Here is a 12,026-nt window from a genome sequence, read left to right as displayed (position 1 = left end):
CAACAAAATATAATTATCAAAATATAGATAAAACCAACCATTTTAAAAACAAATATGCAGAGTCAAATGATATATCTGGGTGGCCTTGCCTGAATGAAAAACATTTTTTGCAGGTGGCGACAACAGTACAACAAAGGTCTGGCTGCCTAATATTAATAACAGTAAACATTATTATCATTTAGCCAGGCTTTGAAAATTATTTAAAAGCCTGGCTGAATGATAATAATTGTTACTGTTTTTAATGTCTGGTTCTCTCTCTCTCTCTCTCTCTCTCTCTCTCAATCATCTATCTATCTACCCATCTATCAGATGTGCTTTTCTGGTCCACCATTTACATCAAATTTATATTGTTCTTTTGGAGTGATTGTGGGGGTTTTGCCCAGTCCTCCACTGCCAGTTACCCTGAGAGTTGTGGAGCTGAAAGGCAGAATAGTACATTCTTGAAGTAAATAGGAACATGGGAAACTGCCTCAGACTGAATCAGATTTATGCTAAACATTTAAAGTGCTACAATACTATTTTAAGCAGTCATAGCTCTCCCCCCTTAAAAAAAAAGAAAGAACCTGAGGGCTGTAGTTCCTTAAGGGTGCTGAGAGTTGCTAGGAGACTCCCTGTTCTTCTCCTAGGACTACAGTTCCCAGAAGAGATGGACAATTGATTCCTCTTCCTAGGGAATTCTGGGTAATGTAGTGTAAGAGGAATGTGAGAAACTGGGAGAGAAGCACTAGTATTATAACCAGGAAAATGAATGCAATAATCCTCATGTCTGAATGCACCCACTGAGTAACCAAGCCATGCCTGTCTCTCAGTTCCAGAGTCAACAGCAGGTTAAGTGCCTAAGAGCCCCATGGAGCAAACAGCTGATTTGTTTCGTTTAGCATTTTGCTCATGGCAAGTGCCTCTGGGAAGCCTCCCCAGGGCTAGAGTGGGCATGTGTGCTACTTGACAGAGGACAGTCCTCTATTGGAAGGCATCCTCTTATTTTAGAGGCATCCAACATGGTGCTCTCCAGGTGATGTTGGACTACAATGCCCATCATCCCTGGTGATTGGCTGGCTGGGACTGATGCGAGGTGAAGTCCAAGAACGTCTGGAGGACACCAGTTGTTTCCATTGGAAAGGCTGCCTGGTTCAAGAACCATAAGAAGAAAAAGCAGGATAGGCCCATCAGCAGTCAGCATTTGGACAGCAGGCAGGTCGCCTGATGAGTCTTCACTGCTATGGTGAGATGTATCGTATTTCCATTTAAATTACAGTGATTATTTCAAACATTGCATCTATGCATATAAATCAGTATATAGCCATTTTATTGTGTCATTGTTTTCATCATTATCACAGATCAGTGTCTTCTTTTTGGGCAATAAATGCAACAGCACTCCCTTGATTTTTTTTCTGTGGCCAGCATCTAAATCCAGAAGTGTATTGCTCTTGGACTTAAAGATCCCATTTAGCAATCATAACAAAAAAAAACTGTGATGAAGCTTTTATTTATGGATCTACTTGTTTAAAAGCCATGATGGATAAGATGCCTTCATTGCATCGAACCCACCCCTTGCTGTGTCAGGAACAGCTGGATCTGTTTGCAACTTCCCCATCTGGTGAAGCACTGAACTGCTGGCGACAACTTCACAGTTTAGTACCCTCAGTCCCTGGACTGAAGCCATTGCATCCTCCTGGATAGGAAGAAATATAAAAGGTCTTCCCATTCAATTTGAGCCTTCCTTGAGCAATGAGGTCTTCTTGAGCTCTGGTGTGTCCTTGGTCTTTGGTACAGATGCCTGGCTTGCTCCTTGGTTTGTCCTTAACCCTTCATTTCATTGCCCTTAAGTCTTTGACCATTGCTTCTTGACCTGGTTTCCTTGTGCTTCTGACTTACTTCTTGGTCCTCACTACTAGCTGGCCCCACAGATCCTAGCCATCAGCTTTTGACTCTTCCGAGGCTGCTTCTTCACAGCCCAGACCCAACACCTGTATTCTCCCCAAAGAGAAGAGCTCTTGCTCCCCGTGGCAGATCTGCACATCCGTGTTTGAATTTGACCGACCTCCATTAGCCACCACGTTGCAAAGCAAATACCTTGCTGACACCATTGTATTCAGACTCAGAATCTGCCTGCATGCCCAGGCAAGAGTTATATCCTTGATAGCCATAAATTTCATGTGAAGATTGGTGGAGGGAGTTATTGCTCGGAAACTGCGCTGCTGACTCCACACCAAACCTTTACAACGTTCTGCACTATGATACATCAGTGCCTGTTGGCAATGGCTGTACGGAGCATGGATTTCAATGAATGGATGGTGCTGCCTTTACATCGATGTCATAAAGGCAGAGAGCATTGGCAGAAATTAAATCTGGACACCTTTCCCAGAGCTTTCTATGAGTAGGAACCAGAGTTAACTTCAGGCAGCTTGATCAACCAAAACCATTAAAGTCATTGGAGAGGGGAAAATGTATGGCACGTTAAGTGTGTTAAATTGTATAACTTGGCATCTGTTTGTTTATTCATTTTTAAAGTAATGGAGGCTAAAAATAAGAGGCAGAGTCCAAAAGTTGACATGGAGTTCACATGGTGGTGGAGAAGGAAGCAGGGCTAGATTTAGGTTTGATGAGGCCATAAGCTACCAAAGGTAATGGGGCCCTTTATATGTCCAGCTGTCCTATGTCAACAACAAATTGTCACTGTTTTTTGTATTGAATATATGCTATATGGCAGCAGTTCTCAACCTGTGGGTCCCCAGCTGTTGTTGGACTGCAACTCCCATCATTCCTGAGCTCTGGCTCCTAGCTAGGGGTGATGGGAGTTGTAGTTCTACAACATCTGGGGACCCACAGGTTGAGAAAGGCTGCTATATGGTAATTTATGGACCTAATAGGTATCTAAAGCCATTTGCACATAACGAAATTTGTGTTTTATCAAAGTAATTGATGTAGAAATGAGCAAACCAGTGATATTTTAGGTTAGCAAGCGGGGTCCATTTCTTACATCATAGGAGCCTACACAACACAAAACACTGTTGCTGTATGTATGTTTTATTTTATTTGTTTTTTATCTTATATTTTGGAAATGTACATCCAGGTGTTTTTTTCCTTTAATTTTTTTGGGGGCCCCCAAGAGAGTGGGGCCCTAAGCTATAACTTCTTTAGCTTATACATAAAACCGTCACTGAGAGGAAGCACGGAGCCGAAGGATGCTTGGCTGTGGAGGAGAGAAGTTAGAAAGGAACAGGATTTACTGCTTCTGCATTGCCCAGTAGGGGAGGGGTGGAAAAATTGTTCAGCCCAAGGCTCCATCCTTTTCTGGGCAACTGCCTGGGGACCATATGCGAGTGGTGGGTGGGTCCAGAGGCAAATGTGGGTGGGGCAATGATAGTCAACCTTACCTTTGCACAGCAGGCTAGTTTCTCTTTAAACACACTCACACACTGCTTTCTATCCCTCACCCAGGCAGAGGGGCCAGCTTGTGAGGGAGATGGGGGGGGGGACATTGCACATTTGACCTGGGCACCCCATGGCAAGTCTGATAGGAGTTTAAGGAAACATTCCAGCCGAGGAGGGGGCAAAGCTATGGAGGGAAGCTATGGCCTCACCGATGCAAGTGGCTGGAGGGAGAAGTAGGGTGGCTAGAGAGAGTCCCAAGAGCTGGAGAGCCCTTAAGGGCCACATTTGGTCCTTAAGGGTCACATGAGGTTTTGCCCCCATGCATTAGGGACAGCTCCACATTGGGTGGGGGAGAACTGGCCAAAGTGATCTCAGATAGTGTCAGGGACTGGGCAGAGGAGGAATGGTGGAGACCGCCTTCCCAGCTTGACCCTTTCAGGGAGGAGGAAAAGGAAGACAGCTTAGATTTACAACAGGGGGTTGAGGAAGGTCACAGCTCAGAGGCAGATGAGGAGAAAAGTTGGGAAATCATGGGAGAGGAGGAGGAGGAGGAGGAGGAGGAGGAGGAAGCAGCAGAGGGGTGGCAGCTGAGGGACACAGTGTCTTTAGAAAGCATTCCAGACCCTTCATCTTCCAGAACCCAGCGAGCCTTGAAAGTAGGAGAGCAAAGAGCTCAAAGACAGAGGGCATGTAGCAGCACCCATAGAAGTGATGAATGAGGAAGTGGGAGAGACGGGGGGGAGGTGGAGATTCACTTGGGACAGTGCCATTATCCAAGAGGCTGGGTTCTATAGCCTCTCTCTGTAAATACTAAATAAAAAAGGATGGTTAGAAACCTTCCCTTGTCTTTATAATTCCCTGGGCAACAGCCGGGAGCCACTGACAGCATCCTGACACATTTGGTCCTTAAGGGTCACATGAGGTTCGCCACCCCCACCCCACCCCCAATGCGTTAGAGACAGCTCCACATTAGGTGGGAGAGAACTGGGCAAAGTTATCTCAGATAGGCTCCAGTCCTCTCTCAGTGGTCACTTTGGGGCACAGCAGGTGACAACATTCTCAGCAGCACTGCAAGCAACTCTAGCTGGCTGAGTCTAGTTGAATAATATACTGCCTTGACATTATTTTAATAAGAGGTAGCATATAAGTATTTTAAGTTCTTTGAAGTTAAAGATTCTCCAGGCTATTGACTACTTCAATAGGCAAGAATTTAGCTGCAAAGGTAAGAGAGCGTAGGAATGAATTTATTATTATTACTTCGATTAATTATTATTACTTAGCAGGCTGAAAGCTGCCAAAGTAAGATGAGAAAAAATACACAAACAAAAAGATCAACCCTAAAAAAATAAAACCATTATGGATCAAACAGCACCCAATCAAGCAATCTAAGACCAAACATCAATTAAAACTAGAGTAACACCTTACATTTCTCCAAAAACTTTAGAAAACAAGTATGTATTGTATCAGGGTTCCTCAGACTTTGGAAATCTAAGGAACTGTTGCGAGCAGTACAAAAATACCCATTTAAAAGCTGGCATTCTGTTTACCCCTCAGTTTTCTTCCATTATGTTGTGTGCTTATGAGTTCTCAGATCATCTTCCATCCAAGCACCAATGAGATCCAGATGTTGGCACCTGCAATGCCAATAATAGTCAAAATATATAGAAGTGCATGAGGAACTCAAGAGGGGTGGAGAATTTCTGCCAGAGACAGACGTGGCTGGACTCTCTACCAGCTCATAGAGAAGAACTATTAAAAATCTTGTTTATATTTAAATCAAGCCACATACAGGCTTTTATTTCCTGTGGGAGAAGTGGCCTCTAGAGGCAAGAAAATGTATGGCTATTACAGGTATAGAAAAAGAGAGGAATGTGCCACAGAGACTCAGTCTGCATGTCAAACCACAGTTTCCAACTCTGGCACAGAGAGCAAGCATACACCATGGTTTGTCCGTCTTGACATAATGATAAGCTATGATTTACTCTAATCTAGGCAGAAATGAAGTTAATTACTTTGTGCAAGGGACGAAAGGAGCAAGAAAGTGATTCCATGCATTGCTCATGTAATAGCAAATAATGATTTGTCATTTTGCATGAACCAACCCAGAGTCTCAGCTAAAGTCTGTATATGCAGTGAAAGCCTATACATATTTGCCTTGTGTTCTGTTGTGCTTACTCTGCAGTAGGGCTGAACCAAAATTTCTCAGTTTTTGGTCATGCTGACAGGGGTGAGTTCAACATCTGGAGGACCATAGAGTCACCATCCTCTAAATTAAGTGGACGTGGGATTAGAAGAGTCCTGTTGGAGCAGACTAAATGCTGATTTAGGCCAGTATCTCATTTCCCACAATAGCCAGATGCCTCTTGAAAGTCTACAAAGAGGCCACGTAAGTAGCAACTATCTCTTGCAATTTCATATTCTAGGGTTCACTGCCTCTGAACATGGAGGCTGCTTAGCTGTCATGGATATTAGCTACCAATAACTAATCTGGTGTGGGTTTGTCAAACCCAGTTTTTACCATGAAGCCTGTCTTCCATATCCCAGAAGTGTGAGTTAGCGATGAGAAGGAATTAACTCTGCACATGCTCAGCGGCCTTTTTAATTTCCATTTATAGGCACTGAACACACCTCCCCAAGCTGAGTTATAGGGAACCCTGGCTCAAAATTGGACAAGCTAAGTAGAGCATTGTCAGTACATTAAGGTGTTTTTTTAAAGGGGTTGGGAGGACAAATTCAGACCATGAGCAGGAACTTCCATCAAAGGTCAAAGTTGAAACTGAGAAGTAATGAGATTCACATGAGGGATGCTAATTCAATTCCTTCCTCTTTCTTTCTTTCTTTCTTTCTTTCTTTCTTTCTGGAAACATTTCTTTTGCTCTTTATATGCTACGAATCTTCTGGGGAGTGTCGGTTGATCCTCCTGTTGCCAATAATAATTAATACACAGTAGTCCAGAACAGCAGTCACTCTCCTTCTACGGATGGGTCATAGACTGCATATTTTGCTGGTATTCCAAGGCCTTCATTGGCTGCTTTCAATCTACAAAGCTCTTGCATATGCACTGGGGCACCTCCTGGCCTTTCTTTGGACTGTGGTTTCTAAGACTTTAGACTGTGGTTTCTAAGATCAGCTGAGGATGAGCCCTTTTGAAGGCACTTTGGGCAGTGCACATCTTGCATGTCTGCGAGCTCACAGTGCAACGGCAGAATTTTGCTTCTGGTATGAGATTCGGAGAGGAAAAACAGATTTCCCACTCCCCACTAACAAAACCGAAGTAGTTAGTCCTCATGTTTCTTGAAGAAAACATACAAAACATTATATCTTTACCCTTTTACATTTTACATTTACCTTTACCTTTTACATTTTACCTGCTGCCTAACATACTGCCATTTAGTGAAGCATACAAAAAAAAAAAAAATATGTTTCTGGTATGACATATTGCCAGACGGGGGGACAAAGATTCTTCCCCTCTCTGAAAATTCAAGTAGCTAGTCCTCATGGGGAAAAATATAATTTTGATTGTTATGTGTTGCCAAGTATAGCTCTGTCTAGTAATCCATGGATGGAGTTTTGCATGCTTTGTCTGACTCCTCATCGCACAACCAAGTTTTTTCTTCTCCATCCTTCCTTCACCACCCTTGCAGTCTAGCCTCAGTCTCCATCCCCTCGCTCCCCATCTGCCAATGCAGAGTTTCCTTTAAAAAATCCCAAATTCTTTATTCTACTTCTGTGTATTCTTCTCTCGAGACAGACGGATGCCAACTGATTATTCTTCCTCTTTAAAAGAAAGCATGCATGAATGCTTCATATGGGCATGGTTTATTTTGCCTGCAGAACCTAGATTTCCTCGGTGCCAAATTTTGGGGGAGCATGGTAGAGGAAAGGGGGGGCTGGCAAGACCGTTGAAGCTTACTCAAGGCCACAACGAGCCCTTTTTACCTCTGGCTGAGTGCGCTCTCTCTTTCTCTCTCTCTCTTCCTCCTCCTCTTATGCCACACAACTCAAGGATGGGGATGTTGGCGACTGGTGAGGGGTCTGCAAAGAGGTGGCAATTGGGGGGTGGGGTGGGCATTGAGACAGAGAGAGAGAAAGAAGAGGGAGAAAGAAAGAGACTGAAACATTTCATTCCATCCACCAAGCCAGCTGCACTTTCTTTCCTTGGCAAGGCTGGGAGCTGTTTTCCCCACGCCCACCCCTCCCCCAGCCCTGCCAGTGGCTGACACTGTGATGTATTCAGCAGCACAGCCAGCTCTCTATGTGTGTGTGAGAGAGAGAGAGAAAGAGAGAGAGTGCCTGCTTGTGTGTGTGTATGCCTATGTGCCTCTGCTTCCTCGCCGACTCCGAAAAGCGGCAGTGGCAGCCGAAGGAGCTGGGGACCATGCAGCTGCCCCAGCTCATGGTCCCCACTGCCAGCCGGGTGCCCCTGATTTGGATGCCAGCCGGCTCCAAGTTCCTCTGCATCGAGGTAGGCTGAGTCTTCCCTTTCCTCCCCCTTTTTTATTTTACCCCTCCCTTTGTCTGGATCTCCTCTCTCTCTCTCCCCCCCTCTCTCTCTGGCCTTTGTCTGGAATCAAGCTGAGCTGGCGGACCCAACCTCTTTCCCCTCCCCAGGCGGGGGGCTGTCTGCCACTCAAGCCCCCTTGCCCTGTTCCCGGGCATTGGACCTGCCAGATGGCACAGCCCCTCCCTAGAGGACCGTATCCATTTTGGGAGCTGTGGAGGGTTGAACTGGAGAGGCTGACAGCGAATGTGGCTGGGGTCTCTGGGGGTCTGTTTCTGAAAAGACCAGGGGGGTGGGACTGTCGCCAACACATTCAGGAGCACCGATTGGCTTTTTTGGGGGGTGGGGGGGTGGGAGTTGTCTTTGGCAGGTATTTGGGCGGAGTTGGGTTTCGGGAGAGGGGGCAGGGTGGAAAGGGGGAAGAGATGCTAGCCTGCACATCTTGGGGTGTCCCAATCAGCAAGGCGGGGGGTTGCCCAGCAGGACTAAAGCCCATGCCTCCTGTGTCTGTCTGCATCCAGCATGTCAAGGGACAGTGTTTGTCTGATGCGTGCGTGCAAGAGATGCTTGATTTTCTTTTTCCTGGTACGGATGTGAAATTGCGGGGAGCTGACAGTTCAAGGTGTTTTGGGTGGGTGGGGGCAAGCAAGTGAGCATGCCTGCAGCTCAGGCCAGGCAGCAGCTGACCGAGGAGGACAAGGCCTGGGTGTGTGGGTGTGGTTGGTGCAACTTAGATTAGGAGTCAAAATGGAGGACCGAGACTATTGGAAAGAGCTGGACAAGAGCATTGGAACATAGAAAGCTGCCTGAGGCGGTTGGGCCATCCAGCTCAGTATTGTGTACACTGGCTGGCAGTGGCTCTCCGGGGTTTCAGACAGGGTGTCGCCCCCTGCCCTACCTGGAGATGTTAGGGATTGAACCCAGGGCAGATGCTCTACCACTGAGCGACAGCCCCTCCCCTTAAATCTAGCTACACAGAGAGGGAAGGTGTGCAAGATGGGGAAGCCAGGGGTGAAGGCGTGTTTGAGGATGGAGGGAGAATGATGGACAGGAAATGAACTGGCCAGCACAGGAAGTCCCTCCTACTCACCTGACCTCTGGCATGGGGGTGCGCAGGGAACTGAGTCATACAGGGGAGTCTGTGGGCAAACCTGTGAGGTGTGGGGCGGATGACAGTGAAGCCAAGCAGAGGCATGGTTTTTTTTCTGGTGCTGCAAATACCATATTTTTCCGTGTGTAAGACACCCCCATGTATAAGACACCCCCTATTTGGGGGGACTCCAAATTAAGAAAACACCCCTCAACACTACCCGTGCATAAAACGAACCCCAAATTTAGACCTAATATTTTGGTTAAAAAAACCTAGTCTTCTGCACAGAAAAATATGGTAATTTTCCATTCTGCCCTGTTGCTCCAAGTTTCCTGTTGTCTTCACATGTTGGTTCCACACTACATGGAGTGAGGGGATGAGAAGAAATATGGACTGTTGTCTTCCATTTTTAGTATTCCGATAGATAGATAGATAGATAGATATAGATATAGATAGATAGATAGATAGATAGATAGATAGATAGATAGATAGATAGATGATAGATAGATATAGATAGATAGATGATAGATACATATTTTTTTTAAAAAAAAACACCAAACAGGTGCCGGTGTGCCACACCACACAATACCATCATGCGCATGCGGGCGCCATGTTTTATTTGAATGTAAAAACACTGGTGTTGCTTTGCATGTTAACTCTGGTCCCCCGACTTAGCACACTCGCAGGAGTCACTGGAAGAAGGCGTGTAAAAATGTCGCTTGTACTGACGCTCTCTCTGCTGTTGCTACATCAACCTGAAGGATGATTCTGCTAATTTGTCCAAATATTGCCCAGAAAAGCCAAATTACTCTGTGTAATTGTTGCTAATGGGCGCTGACATAAGAACAGCCTTATGGATCAGGCCAGTGGCCTGTCTAGTCCAGCACCCACTTCTCCACAGTGAACATTATAGGAAGATAGGGAGCTGACTTGCACAGAGTCAGACTGTTGATCCATTGAGCTGAGTGTTGTCTGCACTGACTAGGTGCGGCTTTCCATGGTTCTGCGCAGGTGCCTTTCCCAGGCCTACATAGAAATGCCAGAAATTGTACCTGGGTCCTCCTGCAAGCACAGCAGATGCTCTACCATAGAGCTGCCTTCCTCCTTCCACACCATACATTTAAAGCCCATTGCTTATCCCAAAGAATCCCGATAACGGTAGGTTACCCCTCACAGAGAAACAACTCCTAAGCACCCTTAGCAAACTACAGTTCCCAGGATTGGTGTGTTTTGCTTCAAATGCATGGCATGGGTGTCACCAGAGTCTGTTTCACATTTCCCCCCAAAATAGCTTCTTCCACTTCATGCAAAATTTCGGCTTTCTCTCTCTTGGACATCAGGTGTGTGCGCGTCACACCATCTATTAACTCAACATTTCATCCCACCACAACCTCCTGATTTCCATCGCTGCCCAAAGCCCATTTGTTCTGGGAGGTAAGAGTCAAATTTCAAAGTAGAGGCATTCTTCCAGAGCACGTTGGTCCAAAGAAAGAAGGGTCCTTAGGGTGAATGTAGGATTTGGGGCAGAGGCGGCGGCCCAGTGATGATGTCTTGAAAAGGTATCCATAAAAGTCTAGGTTAGATAGCTTTTGAAGGAATAAGAGGATGAAAGTCCTCCCCTCTGCTTCTTTGTGGGTATGTCCCTCTATTTTTACTTTGGGGGGCTAAATGGGATATGCAAATTCATACTGTGCCCATCTGTCCTAATCTCTTGGCCATGGCAGCTAAAATAGCTAAAACGTTATGTATTATGGCTTTTGTACTGTAAATATATGCCCTTGATCCTCAGGCAAAGAGTGGTATATAACTTTAATAAACAAAATAAACCTCCAGAACCAGAGGCGGTGTAGCTTTGAGCTTCAGGTACCAGGTGTAAACAACAGGGAGATGCCGTAGGTGAGCTTCTTGGAGGCCTGGGGTTGGCCGAAATTGTGCTGAACAGAATTCCAAACTAGGAATGCTTTTGGCCCCATCTAGCTGGACTTCTTACATTCTTAACTTGCTGCTCACCCTGGAAGGGAAAGAGCCATGGCTTGGGAAGCAAACTGATTGGCTCAGCTCCTATTTCCCCCTTGGCTCCATTATCTTCCACTGTCACAGCCCAAGGGATGATCTCTTTCTCTTAGACTCAGGGCTCCCAGGCAAAGCAGCATGAGCGGGAGCCCTTGGTGAGCCAGAAGACAGCGGGAGGGAGGGTGAAGAGGAGAAATCACTCCTCAAACTAAAACAGTGCCTTTTAGGGTGGCCATTTGAGCATCAAACCCCCCAGTCCTAAGGACATAGAATTGCATAAAAACCACACAAGAAAACTTATATGTATAGGTAGCAGTCTGGAAAACATTTGCTATTATTTAAATGGAAACACAGTCCATCTCACGCTATTGTGGAAGACTTTGACCAGGTGGCCTGTTTTTCTGCCTGCTCACTCTCCAGGAGCTATTGATGAGTAGCATCAGGGCCCCTGCTCTCCTTTCTTGTAGGAACATAGGAAACCGACTATTACTGAGTCAGACCATGGGTCCATCTAGCCCAATATTGTCCACCCTGACTGGCAGTGGCTCTCCAGGGTTCCAGGCAGTGGTTCTTCAGAGTTTCTATATTTTCGAACTGAAGATACCAGGAACTGAATCTGAGACCTTCTGCCTGCAAAGTGGATGTTGTACTACTGAGATGTGGCCCATCCCCAAAAGACCATATGGTTGGATGGATGCCTGTCACGGATGCTTCAGCTGAGATTCCTGCATTGCGGGGGGTTGGACTAGATGCCCCTCAGGCTCCCTTCCTACAATTCTGTTTAGCTCTTCAGCTAGAGGACTCCTTCAAATAAAGGACTGTAAAACAGAACACATGGCCACCCTAATCTCTGTGTCTGTCTGTCTCCTCCCCCAGAGTCCATAATGGAAGTGAGCAACAGAAGCATGTTAAAGGAGGGAGGACTGAAGACCAAAGCAGAAGAGGGAAACGTCACCTTAGGCAACCTGCTCCCTTCCCCAGCCATCCTTGGTTTTTGTGCATCCAGGTTAGCCTTCCCCAGTCTAGTGCCCTCCCATGTCTGGAACT

At 46.1% G+C, this 12,026-nt stretch overlaps 1 protein-coding gene across 11 annotated transcripts in view; it reads left to right on the top strand.

The window, feature by feature from the left end:
- Positions 1-12,026, top strand: part of CELF6 (CUGBP Elav-like family member 6) — a 173,194-nt gene that overhangs the window by 68,793 nt on the left and 92,375 nt on the right. For 2 of the 11 annotated variants that reach the window (XM_083413114.1, XM_083413113.1), the window contains exon 1: positions 7,610-7,840. The exons of 8 other annotated variants lie outside the window; for them this stretch is intronic. In XM_083413114.1, the coding sequence (XP_083269240.1) occupies positions 7,685-7,840 (156 nt within the window). In that variant the 5' untranslated portion in view covers positions 7,610-7,684. Of the gene's footprint in view, positions 1-7,609; positions 7,841-12,026 lie in introns of those variants that run through there. One more of the 11 variants, XM_083413115.1, reaches the window with a different exon arrangement.

Source organism: Podarcis tiliguerta (genome assembly GCF_965153285.1).
Source record: "Podarcis tiliguerta genome assembly, chromosome: 14".
In the NCBI taxonomy this organism is placed as follows: Eukaryota; Metazoa; Chordata; class Lepidosauria; order Squamata; family Lacertidae; genus Podarcis; species Podarcis tiliguerta.
Note: the sequence above shows the minus strand (reverse complement) of the source record. Positions and strands in the feature narration are given on the sequence as shown.